At 32.7% G+C, this 12,493-nt stretch overlaps 1 protein-coding gene across 8 annotated transcripts; it reads right to left on the reverse strand.

Moving 5' to 3' along the window:
• Positions 1 to 7,021: 7,021 nt before the first annotated feature.
• Positions 7,022 to 11,732, reverse strand: LOC120078368 (SNF1-related protein kinase regulatory subunit beta-2-like). Of its 8 annotated transcripts, XM_090313678.1 has the most exons (6): positions 11,513 to 11,732; positions 10,796 to 10,986; positions 8,832 to 9,025; positions 7,888 to 8,003; positions 7,624 to 7,786; positions 7,022 to 7,530 (listed from the first exon to the last, which is right to left on the reverse strand). In XM_090313678.1, the coding sequence occupies exons 3-6, from the start codon at positions 9,021 to 9,023 to the stop codon at positions 7,201 to 7,203; spliced, it is 801 nt and encodes a 266-aa protein (XP_090169804.1). In that variant the 5' UTR covers positions 9,024 to 9,025; positions 10,796 to 10,986; positions 11,513 to 11,732; the 3' UTR covers positions 7,022 to 7,200. The 8 variants fall into 8 exon arrangements, with proteins under 8 accessions (XP_090169804.1, XP_038888563.2, XP_090169801.1 ...); XM_039032635.2 differs by lacking the exon at positions 10,796 to 10,986 and having other exon boundaries at positions 11,513 to 11,723; XM_090313675.1 differs by lacking the exon at positions 10,796 to 10,986 and having other exon boundaries at positions 7,888 to 8,069; positions 11,513 to 11,723.
• Positions 11,733 to 12,493: the final 761 nt, after the last annotated feature.

A 12,493-nucleotide genomic window follows, 5' to 3' on the forward strand; every position in this document is an offset into this window, starting at 1 on the left:
TCATCGTTTTGTTATTGGAAAAAAAAAATATTAGGCACACGCAAATCGTAATTGCTTTCACAAATTCCCAATAAGTCACAAAAGAGGAATTAGATGATAATTTAACTCCAAAACGAAGATAAAATATATTTTTCATCTATATTAACTCCATATGGTTTAGACAGCAAATCCCCACCTACCAACCGTGAAGTATACATATATATTCTACATTGAACAAGTAGATTATACGTATTAAGTTGCACACAATAATAGAATTCAAAATAGATGAATTACAAAATAGTTAAATAAATTTAATGTTGTCCTCGTGCTGCTTTATGTCAAACCAAATGATGCTACAATGCATATCATACATGTAGCTCCATCAATCTAGACTATAACATTCTAGGTTCGTTTAAAAAAACTAGAACTTTCAATCAAAGCATGTTGAAAATTAGTCAAAAGTTTATTGCATAGTCAACCAAAGCTTGTTGTGAAGTCAAGTAATCAAATGTTTCTATCGAGTTATACGAGTTCTTTCCAAACGGCTTTCGATTCTCCATAAAATCTATGCTTGTCAACCAAGAAAAAAGGCTATATAGAGATATAATCTCAAATTCTCAAACATATAAAAACCTATTAATTTTGAGTCTTATGAAGCCAAGAACAAGCCACTCAGATCTCACACCAAAAGGCAATTTCAAATAAAGAAATGCATGGCAAATAATTTCATGTTTGTTCTAAGAACAATAGACAAATGCATCCAAGCTAACTCATAGGGCCCATTTATATAAAGTGATTTAATGGCTAAGTGGCACTTAAATAATACAAACTGAAAATAATAGAAAAATAACATAATAAAAGAATGCTTAGTAAACAATAAAACTAATGCATCTTTGTTATTCAATGCCAACTTCTACATTGAAATTTCTGACATTCACATCCTATATGAAGAACATCAAATATATATAAAAAAGTAAAAGTAAGAAATAAAAAAAAAATTATTAGAATAGAAAGGAAAAAAATAAATAAAAGAAATATTAGGAAAATTAATTTCTTTGAAAAAGAAAGAAATAAAAACAAAATGGCATACAAGAGGCTTGAACAAGGACGTGGAGGTAAAAAAAATGGGGTGAGATTCGTTAAAGAAACAAAGTATAAATTAGAAATAGAACTAGGAAAAACTACTTTTAGTAGATCCTCTAATTTGGTCTAGTTTTTAGAAACGTTTCTCAAATTTTAGAAACAACAAACATAAACGATTATCAAATAAGTCAGTTTCTTCAAAAATAAGAAATAGAAATAGAAAACAAGAAACAGAAACGTTATCAAATGAGCCCTAAGAGTCTTGTTACCCCAATCAATTGGAGGTTATGCTTAAAATTCCTCTCATTAGGATTGCTTATGAGGATCAATAGATTTGACATTATGACAAGTGGGGTAAGTATTCTGTTAAGACGGGTTATGAGTTAGCCTATAAGTTGTCGAGGAGGATCATTTCTTCATCATCGAGTGATGACACTTTCTGAGGAGGGTGTTCCACGGCTAATTGCCTTCAAATTTGTTCTTGAGACGGAGACACATGGAAGTCTCTCCCTCTTGCCCGGTTTTCAATTTTGTTTCATTTTGGTCTAATTTGAAATTACTATCAATTTATTTTATATAATTCTAATAGTCTATTAGGGTATGTGTTTGGATTGACTTTCCAAGTGTTTAAATAAGTGTTTATAAGATTCACTAATCATAGAAGTATTATTACTATATACTTAGATCCAAACTTTAATACATATAGTTATTATAATCAATAAAATATCAATTGATTAAGACATTATAACTTTGACCAAAATGTCAGATATTTGAATCTCAATTCTTATATTTTGTAGAATTTCAAGATAAATTAAAGAAAAAACACGATCAATTAATTTTTTTTAAAAAAAAAAAAAACATGAACTCATTACTATATGAATTGATTCCATAATAACCATCAAAGTAAATATGTTTTAATTAGTTGAGTTATCACCTTCAACCAAAAAAAAGAAAAGTGAATTATGCTCAAATTGATGGTTATGTAAAAGTAAACATCTTCATAAATAACCATTAAAGTATAATGATTAAATTTTAATATAAGACCTAAATTATATTATTGATAAAAGAATTTTAAAAAATGAAAAATGACTAAAATATTGCTACATACAAAGTCAGAAAAGATCTACAAAAGTCTATGGGGAATTCTTTAAACTATAATTTAAAGTTTCTCCTTTAAATTATTAATATTTAAAACCAGAAGAAATAATTGAACCATTTCTTAATCAAACTTCCTTTTACTATTTTTCTTTCCCAAGAGGACAATTAATAAGGACTATATTCAACATCTCAATGATATCATTAATTTTTATCAATTAAAATTGTCCTTACAAAATAATTTCTCTTTTTTTTTCATTTTTTTAATTCATCTCTCTCAATATTAGATTTTAAATATAAAATGATGTGATGTAATATGCCCATTTCCTTATTATTTGATCGTTTAGGCATTTTTAACAAACAAAAATACTATTTCAAATATTTGCAAATATAGAATAATGTAAAAAAAAAAAAATTTTAAAAAAACAAATAAAGCAAAATTTGCTTTCGAAATCTATCCATGATAGATCATATCATAGGTAAGAGTCTATCAGTTATAGAGTCTATTGCCGATAAATTTTATTATATTTGTAATAAAGTATTACTTTCACTTAATTATTATCCCTAAGTGGGTGTTTGGTTCACCAACATGATATGAGTTGAGTTGATATAATATACCAACTCAATGTTTGACCTACCAATTTTAACTATTGGTGGAGTTGAGTTGGTATATATTTTACCAACTCACCCCAACTCTCATTTTTTCCAATGTTTTTAATGACTCCACTCATCTGTCACTGTCGATGACTATCACTATCACCCCTTCAAAGTTAACTCTGCACTCCGATAACTACCTCCAATGACAACTCTGGCGAACAACTCCAGTTTATGACAACCACCTCCGATGACAACTCCGATGACTAATGCTGATTTCCGCACAACCTTCGCGCGACCAACGAAGACAACCAATTCCGAGCTCCGATAATCACCTCCGATGACAACTCTGACAACTACCTTCGTGCGACCAACTCCAACAACCAATTTCAAGCTCTGGCAACCACCTTCAACGACAAACTCTGAAAACCACCTTCGTACGCTCCGACAACCACCTCTAACTATAAACTCTGACGAAAATCATCTTTGACGATTAATTTCGATGACTATCTTCGAGCGAGCAACTCTAACGACTAACTCTTCGATAACCACCTCCAACGATAAACTCCAGCAACCAACTCTAATATCATCTTCATGCGACCAACTTCATGCACCGACAACCACCTCCAACTACAAACTCTGAAAAAAATCATCTTCGATGATCAACTTCAACGACTACCTTCACCCAACCAACTTCGGGTTCTAAAAATCACCTCCGACAACAAACTTCGACGACCAACTACGATACCACCTTCATCGAACTACAAACTCCAGCGTAAATCATCTTTGATAATTAATTTCGAAAACCACTTCCAACTATTATAAGACTGATGACTATTAAAGTATGTTGTAGGGTTGTATATAAATAATAGTAATTTGTCTACAATAAATGCAATATTAATACGTAAAAAATTGAAATATATATTTTTATTTAATTGAATTCACATATCAAATGAGTGTTAAGAATATTTAGACGAAATGTATATATGTAGTTGAAAATTATGTAACATATAACAAAAAAAATCGATAAAATTAAGATTTTTTTCCTGGAACATTTTCTAGCAAGAATTAGTGAAAATGGAGATTTGTTCTCTGATGATCCTCCAAATTTAGAGAAATTGAAAGCGAAATTATTGAAGACATGTGGTGACATTTCATTGCCTGCTATGATGATGGGGGAGATTCAATTAAAAAAAAATTCATGACAAAGTAAAAATACAAAACAACAATAGGAAGAAGAAGAAAAAGAAAATGATAAGAAATTCATTAAGAAAAATTAGGAATAAAAAGTTTCAACTTCTCTTTGGTTTTTCATTTTATTTAACCATATTTCTTCAAAAAAAAAATGTAACAGGTTAATTGTTGTTTATTACCCAAAGAAGAAAGAAAGAAAGAAAGAACGAAAGAAAGAAAAACTTTAAAAATTAAAATAAAAATTGCAATTCATATCTTATTCAACTAAATATGGGTAAAATTATTGAATAACAAAATTTCAAAATAAAAATAAATAATCATAAAAATTGATTATTTAGAATTCAAAAAACTGCACCAGATACCTCCAAACATATAAACTCAATAGTGCACCCTAAACACAGACAAATGAACTAAGACCAAATAACTATGCACCCCAAACACATCCATGAATTCCACAAATATATGAACTTCATAGAAATATAAATTCCGACATCTTTTCTCAACTCAAGGCCCCAAACAATCCCTAAAAGTGTTACCCAATTTAATTAACCTTTGTCCAATTATTTCTTCTTAGGGTGATCCTTTTGTCGACGGATGCTCTTATTTTAATCTTAAAATGTTATAAATCTTATTTTCTTTGTATTTTAAATTTTCATATATTAGTTGTTTTTGGTTTATATCGTTGAATTCTTTCAATAGAGAATTATGTGGTATCAAGTTTTTTGTTTTCAAAAAAAAAAAATAGTAAGGATGAAATGTGGATTTTTCTTTTTTTTTTTTTTTTTTTTTTTGAAAAGTTGAAAAGTGGGCTTGTTATTACAAAGTTCTAAGTATAAAATAAAAATACTTGAAAGTATAAAGATCCAATTTTATTTTTGAATGAAAGAAAGCACAACTAAACAGAAATCATCTTGATTAAGGCACTAAAGGATAATATGAAAATTTTAGTTTTATATCCATCTATCTAATTGAACAAGTCAAATTTAAGCACAAAGTTTTAATTCCATTCTAAATAAATTAGACTCCGTTTTGATAATCATTTGATTTTTTATTTTTGTTTTTGAAAATTAAGCCTATAGACGCTATTTCCACTTCTAAATTACTTCATTTGTTATCTATTTTTTATCAATGGTTTGAAAAACCAAGCCAAATTTTGAAAACTATAAAAAATATCTTTTAAAAATTTGTTTTGCTTTTTAAATTTGACTAAGAATTCAACTATCTATTTAAAAAAGATACAAATCATTGTAAGAAATTAAAAGAACATAGGCTTAATTGTCAAAAATCAAAAACACAAAAACGAAATGAGTAGTGTTAGTGTTTGCGTTTTTATATATTAGAAAGAAAAAAAACTAAAATTAAAACTCTTACTGTGAACTTCTGGCTAAATTTTACTACTTTTGTGAATTTTGATTCTTTTTTATTTGGCAAATTAGTGAAAGATAATTTGTATTATATTTTTCCCCTTGTTTTATATGAAGTCAGAATAGTTTATAAACTACTTCGAATCTTTACTCTCTTTTCTGAGCCATCTAACAAAGGACAACCTTTTCAAGTGCCACCTTTGTTGGCTTTCCCCAATTTCAACATAATGGATTTCCCTTTTTGCTTTGCCTTCTCTCTGTCACTGAATGAACCAACAATATTTAAAGTCAGTTTAGAATGAGTTCTGGAAAAACAAGATGTTTTAAGCGCTTTCTCCACAAGCATTTCAGATGATGTTTGAGACGTTGAGTTGATTATAATAGTCTTTATTTGGAGTATTAGTTTGAGTAGGAATTAGTAAATACTATAACAAATAGTAAAGAAAGATTTGAAATATTGTAGTTAATTGTAGGTTATTTATTTATTTTGAAAAGGATATTAATTAATCACAACAAAAAATACTCACATCCCCAATTAAAATATTTAACGACCAAGAGGAGAAGCGAGAATCCCAACGGACTCTTCTATCTTCAGAATTGGAAGACAGATCTACACAAAATCAAATTTCAACCCAACAAGTGCACAAGCTAAGAAGTGTGTAATGCGATTTACATCTTGGTTACAAAATGAGTAACACAACAAGAGGGGCACGAAGATTTGCCAGCCCTACGATTTCATTGATGGAATAATAGTTGGTTATAATAGTTGCACGTTCCAAATATTATAATTAGAGCCCTACACATAAAATGTGTTATAATAACCCACTCCACCCATTTGGAGTTTGAAGCTCAAACACCCTATTACAGTTTTTGTTTGATTTCTTAAAACCACATTTGATCCTCTAATAATCCCGTGAAAATTTTATAGAGTACTTCGAACTGTCTAAAGAGCACTTTTCACCATTTCAGAAGTCATCATCTAAGAAATGACAAAAAAAACTTTACACAAGGGACAAAAGTCATAAATTAAGCCATTTTAAAGTAAGAAGAAAATAGAGGGTGGGAAGTGAAGGGGTTGGTGTATCAAAAAGGACCAAAAGTTTGCTTAGTTCATCCATCCCCCCTGAGAAGAAAGACAGGTTCAGCCCTGACTATGGGCCATTACTACACAGCAGAGACTGCAGTTGATGCTGCTATCTCTCCATTCCTCTCACTGCCTCAGATAGTGATGTTTCAGACCATAAATTTGAAAGAAATGGCATCACTATGGCTTAGCCTACTTCTCCATTCCTTGGCTACATTCAGTTTCCATCCACAATCCCAAATGTGATTGGCCAAGAAAAGGGATGACTAAGAACATCATACATTTTCTACCAAAATGGCTTACTGATTTGTGCTAGTACTAACTCAAGTGTATAGGTAAGCAAATACATATAGTTATGCATCATGATCTCAAATCGGTTTTACCTAAGACTATAAATCGAAAAGATTGTTTGAGAGTAGACGAAAATCACTCTCATAATTTAGCAAAAAATTTTCAAATGGACAACTATTTATGTTAAGTTGAATCGGATAATCCTGTTTATGTTATCTGATAAAATGATTAATTACAGCTAATATGTGAAATTTCGACTTCGGTAATTGACTTCAAGCAGAACATATTAATACAGATAATTGAAGGGAAGAGAGAAGTTTTGCAAGAGTGACAGTAGTTTTCAGAGTGAATACTGTAGCAATTGAATTAATGATGCACAGTGTGAAAGAATCTTTCTTTAGCTACACTAACTTCCTCAACTCATAGAACTCACGAGGATGGCAACTTTTCCAGCAATATTGAGATTCGGTTTTGAAAATGAAAATGTGGGTGGAGGGAGGAAAAAGAGTATGGATGTCACCTTGTTCTTGACAAAGGCTTGAATAGAAACATTGTAACATACTTTTCCTGAATCCTGAGAGTAGAGCCAAGTGCTACAAACTGATCTTGGACATTGCTCTGAAGATAGAGATGATTTAATTCGGTACTTTGAGGCGTAACTGGCAACGGTCGACCATCAACTGAAGAAGATGGATCATTTAAAATGGTTCCTTGTAGTTGTGGAGGTAGTTCTGGTGGTGGTCTGCTGAAATCATCTTCATGCAAGTATTGATTGTCATAACTCGATGGCGGGGATGGAGGAGTTTCAAACTCGGACATACTTTCAGGAAATTCAGAAACATGCCCCTGGAAAACATAATTCAATGAGAATTATGTGGAGCAGCAGCAATGCCATTCTTGAGGAACAAGAAATTCTCAATGGGAACCCATGAAACTTACCTGCAAGTCCAAAATATTGTAAGCATTCCCTGAATCATCACGAAACCAGGGTAGATCTGGAGCATAAATCAACCAACCATCAACTATGAAGTGATAGTGGTAGATACCGACTGGCAGAGTCTTTATAACCACAAACTTCTCACCTGTGTTCTGCAGGAGCTCTCTAAAAGAAATACATGAAACTCAACACACTTGAAAGGTTGTTTGAGTTAAAAAATGAAAAAGAACAATAAAGAAGAAAAGCACATCATCAAAGTCGAATACCTCGTCTGCCAGTTGTCCCATGATCCAACGATGGCCACTTGATTGTCGCCATGATTCCAAGAGATCGTCACTCGCGTCCTTGTTCCATACAACACATTTTCACTGAATGCAGCACTCTGAGGCAAAGATTGAGGTTGAGGTTGTAGCATCAGACCAGGACTTGACAAGGAAACTGTAGCGTACTAGAAATGGAGTGAATGAAAACAGGACTATGAGAGGTGAATTTGAGAGTGTTATTGGTGGTTCAATAAACCGAAGTAGGTACAATATTTTTGGCGGATTTGTTCTTATAAATACAAGGTCCCACTCAGTGTAGGAGACCCTCTTTTGGCATAGTTATTAGGCAATTAATGCCAATTTTAGGTGCTCTATTTTCTTTTGTACTTTCAAACAAAAAATAATAAAAAAGGAAAATCGATTATCTTTACAGCTTGAATTGCACTTAATATTAATCATAAAAAGAAAAATGAAGAGTTTTCCTTTCCTATAAAGAAAGAAATATCAGAAGAGCAATTTGTTACATGTAGCTAACTAACCATGAATTACAATTTTCAGGACAAAGTTAAAGACCGTGATTTTCTTGACACAAAATATTGGAAGCAAAGCTTTTCTAACAAGTAGTCTTCATCTGGAGTGAAGAGAGGAGAAGAATATATCCAACAATTCGCAGAAAAGTGAGCAGTTACGAAGATTGACCCATCGTCTGTAATGCAACCAAGTCATTAACGAAAAAGCTTAAAAGAGACAATAATCTGCATATTCGATTATTTAGCATATCAGGATGCTTAGAACAAATTCTCATAGTTTTAAAAAGAAAATGCGGATGCACCCAATTAACAAGGTCCAGAAATATTCCTTAGTTCAAAGAATCAACGAAGTGGGAGAGAGAGAGAGAGTGCATAATCATGAACTTAAAAAACGAAGAAAGATATGGAAGAACAAACCTCAGGATTAGAGATGAGCTCTGAGCCTAAGATTTGTGGAGAAATCTGAATTCTGGACTCAAAAAAGGTGCAAGTGTTGTAACTGGTATGTGCAACATCGTCTACACAGTCCATCCTTTGGTCATGATTCTCCTGAAACTTATGGACTCCAGAGGGGCCTTCTTCATTTTTCCTACCCTCAGCATTGTCCATAACTGAAAAACAGCACAAGAACCAGGGTATATATAACGACAACCCAAATCAAAATTCTAATTAAAAAATTGGGTAAATTGAAAGAATAAGGAAAGCCATCAGGAGATACAGGCAAACAACAAAAACCCACAAAAGCATAAGTTTTTTACACATACTTACGTCAGTCGATCAATCCCATAAAAATTTAGAATCCAAACCAAGAGTTGGGTAAAGGTAGGATTCTGTTAGCATCTTCCTTATGCAGGCTGCAGCTGTGTATTAATGGAGTTCGGCTATGTTTTATTTTGGAAAGTGCAATTTGTCTTCTCTCTCCCTCTCTCTCTTCCTTCAGAAGGGCACTTTCTCTCCCTTATTTTCCTTCTTTTCAGCCCAAACCCCTCTAGCTGTGATTAAAAAAAATCCAACTGAACGATAAACAGTGGTTTTTTATTCTCCAATGAATTTGGAAGATTCCTTCAGTGGGTTGGTAATTATGATGATTTAAAAGGGAATGTTGCCTCGTCATCAACATTATTACTTATTTTCCTACGTCTGCGAGGGGTCTTTTGGAGGCTTCAACAGCCACTCCTGAATAGCCACTGCATTGAGATTGGCTCCAAATCATAGTTCAAAATTACTGTTTTTACCTATCTGGGCTAATGGGACCTCGAATTCATGCTCATGGCCATGGGTAACTCATTAATTAATAGATTATGTTAGAAAATTGCCAAAAATGGCTTGAAAAGACAGAAAACTCCCGCTTAGAACAAGCAAGCATGAGCTGTTGATTAGAACTAGATGTTGCTTTCAGATAACAACTTCTTGTACATATTTGAGAAACCTTCTACAAGAAAACTGTAGAACTCATCTTACAAACATTTGTAAGAGAAATATTATATGATATTAGGCCTGACCTCGATCTGGTTTGCTTAAGGAAGAAGATGTTAGCTAAGAAAACTTGTACTTGTTATTGTATGAAAGAAAAATACTCAATGTGGGTGGAAATCCAAGTAACTGAAAGCAGCAAAAGCGCTACTTTTGCAAGCCCACGAAGCGCTGTCTTTCTTTCTCTCACTTACCCCCCCGGAAAGACATTCCTAAAGTAAAATTGCCTCCCCATTCAAATCAATCTCAAGGAAAACCCTTTTGACAGCAAGTCAGCAGATGGATCAACGCTCAAATGTGCTGTAAGGTTACAGAAAGCAGATCAAAACATTGAGATCACTCAATTAGTGTTGTCCAAATCACTTAATACCTTGAGAGAGACTGAAGTTGAGGGAACGCTGGATTAAGCACTTTTCATTCAAGAGAGGATCCTCTTATTAGAAATACTGAGTGACGTCCTCTCTATATGATGTGATAATATAATATTTAAATATATTAGAAAAAGAACTTCAAAACAAACCCAATGGCCAAACCCAGAGGAACCAGACTAAGGTGTAGAGAAGTATCAAAAGGAAAAGGTAAAGTGGCATCTCGTTCTTTTGTCCATCCAATCAACAATAGACAGTTAAAAGTTGAGGGGAAATTAGTTGAGGGGAAATGATACCAATTCTAGGCTTAAACTTTTGCAATCATTTGGTCCTTTGGGAAAAAGGCAGTGCAGGAATCTAATGAAAGTGATTTTTCTCTCTCAACAATCAACAACCAGAGCAGAAGCAGAGTGAAAAAAAAAAAAAGAAAAAAGAAAAAGAAAAAGAAGAAGAGAGATAGGTAGAGAGAGATATATAGAGGGAGAGGGATGTAAAAACCCCCCAAAATAAATGCAGGCCATGTTAGGAGGTAGCACGTACATCGTAAACTTCCACTGCCCTCCTTTTGCGTATGGAGTTGAGAGTTTGGTGGTTATATGTTGGCATCACCAAGTTGGAGATGCTGACACTGCCACTCGGTGGAGCATCTACATGAGTCTGCTCCTTCTTTCGTTGGCCCATCCTGATAGCAATGTGCTCGATCTAGATCTTCTAAAGAGACATCTCCATTGCTGCCATAAAAATCTTCACTGTTTCTTAACATTCAAAGCAATCCCATTCACAATTATCTGGATTTGGTGATTACAGGGTCCAAGTTTAATGTAACATATCTTACTAACTCTAGTACAAATATACAATACAACAAACAACTACCAATTATTGATATAAAATAAACATTTTTTCCCTTCAACCTGTAGTTTCTATAGACTATAGTGATTTAGACTGATGGGATTCATTCACAACTACAATTGCTGTCGTATTAATTCAAAAGAATCAAACCATTTTTCCAACTCGGTTGATAATTGATTAGCAAGTTGTAAAGTGGACCCATTAAAGAAAAACTTTTTTACTTACCCATTGAGGCATTTTGTCAAACGCCTTGCAAGTGGTTCCGATGAAAAATAAGAAAAGGGTAACAATATTTGTATGGTTGCAGAACTGCCACGGCTTATTCAGTTCAATTTCAATTTCAATTTCCATTCAATCTGAGGGGGAAAGAATGTGGGTATGACAGAAAGCTACAGTGTGAGGCACTACCTTGTTTGGACCGTCCATTTAGCTTGGAATTTTCGATGCTTCCATCTCTTCTTTCGATGGTCATATGCAATTCCAGCCCCAATTGACTATGGTTGTGCAATTTCCTTGAAAACTTTGATATGTAATTCTTGTCCTCAACCTCGTTGAAGAGAATTACGAGAAGGCTCCACTTCTCTACTCTACTCCCTGTAGCTTACCCAGAAGTCCAAAGCTTTCCTCCGAGTGTAGAGAATACAAGTAGGGATAATGGTACAAATAATCCAAAATTTTGGACTAAAATGAAATTGGACCAAATTTCTAATTTTCAAGATTGTGTCCTTTAGGTTACATCATATTCGAGAGTGGGTCGAGTGAAATTATCAAAATAGATTATTGTGCCTTCAAGTTGGTCTCTCCCTCTCACACTCTCATTCCCCCGCTCTCCTCTCTCACTCTTTGCAAATAGATCTAACGAACCAATTTCAACTAAAACTCAAAAAAGACATTTAAAATAATTTGGTAACAACCACTAAAAAAAATAGAGAAAGGAGAAAATCAAGCACAACAAAACTAAGGGCATTATGGTAATGTTGGTTGATGATGACGTAAGCAAAAGCGGCAAAAATCTAGTTTCAAACCGTATGACAAATTTCATTTTGGACTCTCTTTTTTTTTTTTTTTTTTTTTTTGGCCTCTATACAATTGTCTCATAAAAGTAACAACGAAAAAAAATTGTCTCTAGATTTTGGGTTTACCTTTTATTTGGTTCATAAATTTCAAAATGTTAATTCTTAAATTTTAAATTTAATTTTAATTTAATTTCTAAGTTTCAAAATATTACCAATTTATTCTTAATATCTAAGTTTAGTTTCAATTTTGTCATTAGGTTTTGAGATCTACTCTCTTTAGTATTTGGTATAATATTTAATAATTAATTTATAATAATCATCAAGTGAAAATTATAAAATTAATTCATAATAGTTATGGAAATAGTGAAACTTA

This window comes from Benincasa hispida, chromosome 5 (genome assembly GCF_027475165.1).
Source record: "Benincasa hispida cultivar pf3 chromosome 5, pf3_genome.v1.1, whole genome shotgun sequence".
NCBI lineage: Eukaryota > Viridiplantae > Streptophyta > Magnoliopsida > Cucurbitales > Cucurbitaceae > Benincasa > Benincasa hispida.

What these genes read in the sequence shown, in the direction of transcription:
- LOC120078368 (XM_090313675.1), bottom strand. Translation starts at nt 11,576, where the DNA reads ATGACCATCGAAAGAAGAGATGGAAGCATCGAAAATTCCAAGCTAAAT. An exon ending in AGCTCATCTCTAATCCTGAG is followed by an intron (nt 8,070 to 8,831) that starts GTTTGTTCTTCC and finishes CTCCATTTCTAG; the next exon opens with TACGCTACAGTTTCCTTGTC. An exon ending in TGGGACAACTGGCAGACGAG is followed by an intron (nt 7,787 to 7,887) that starts GTATTCGACTTT and finishes TATTTCTTTTAG; the next exon opens with AGAGCTCCTGCAGAACACAG.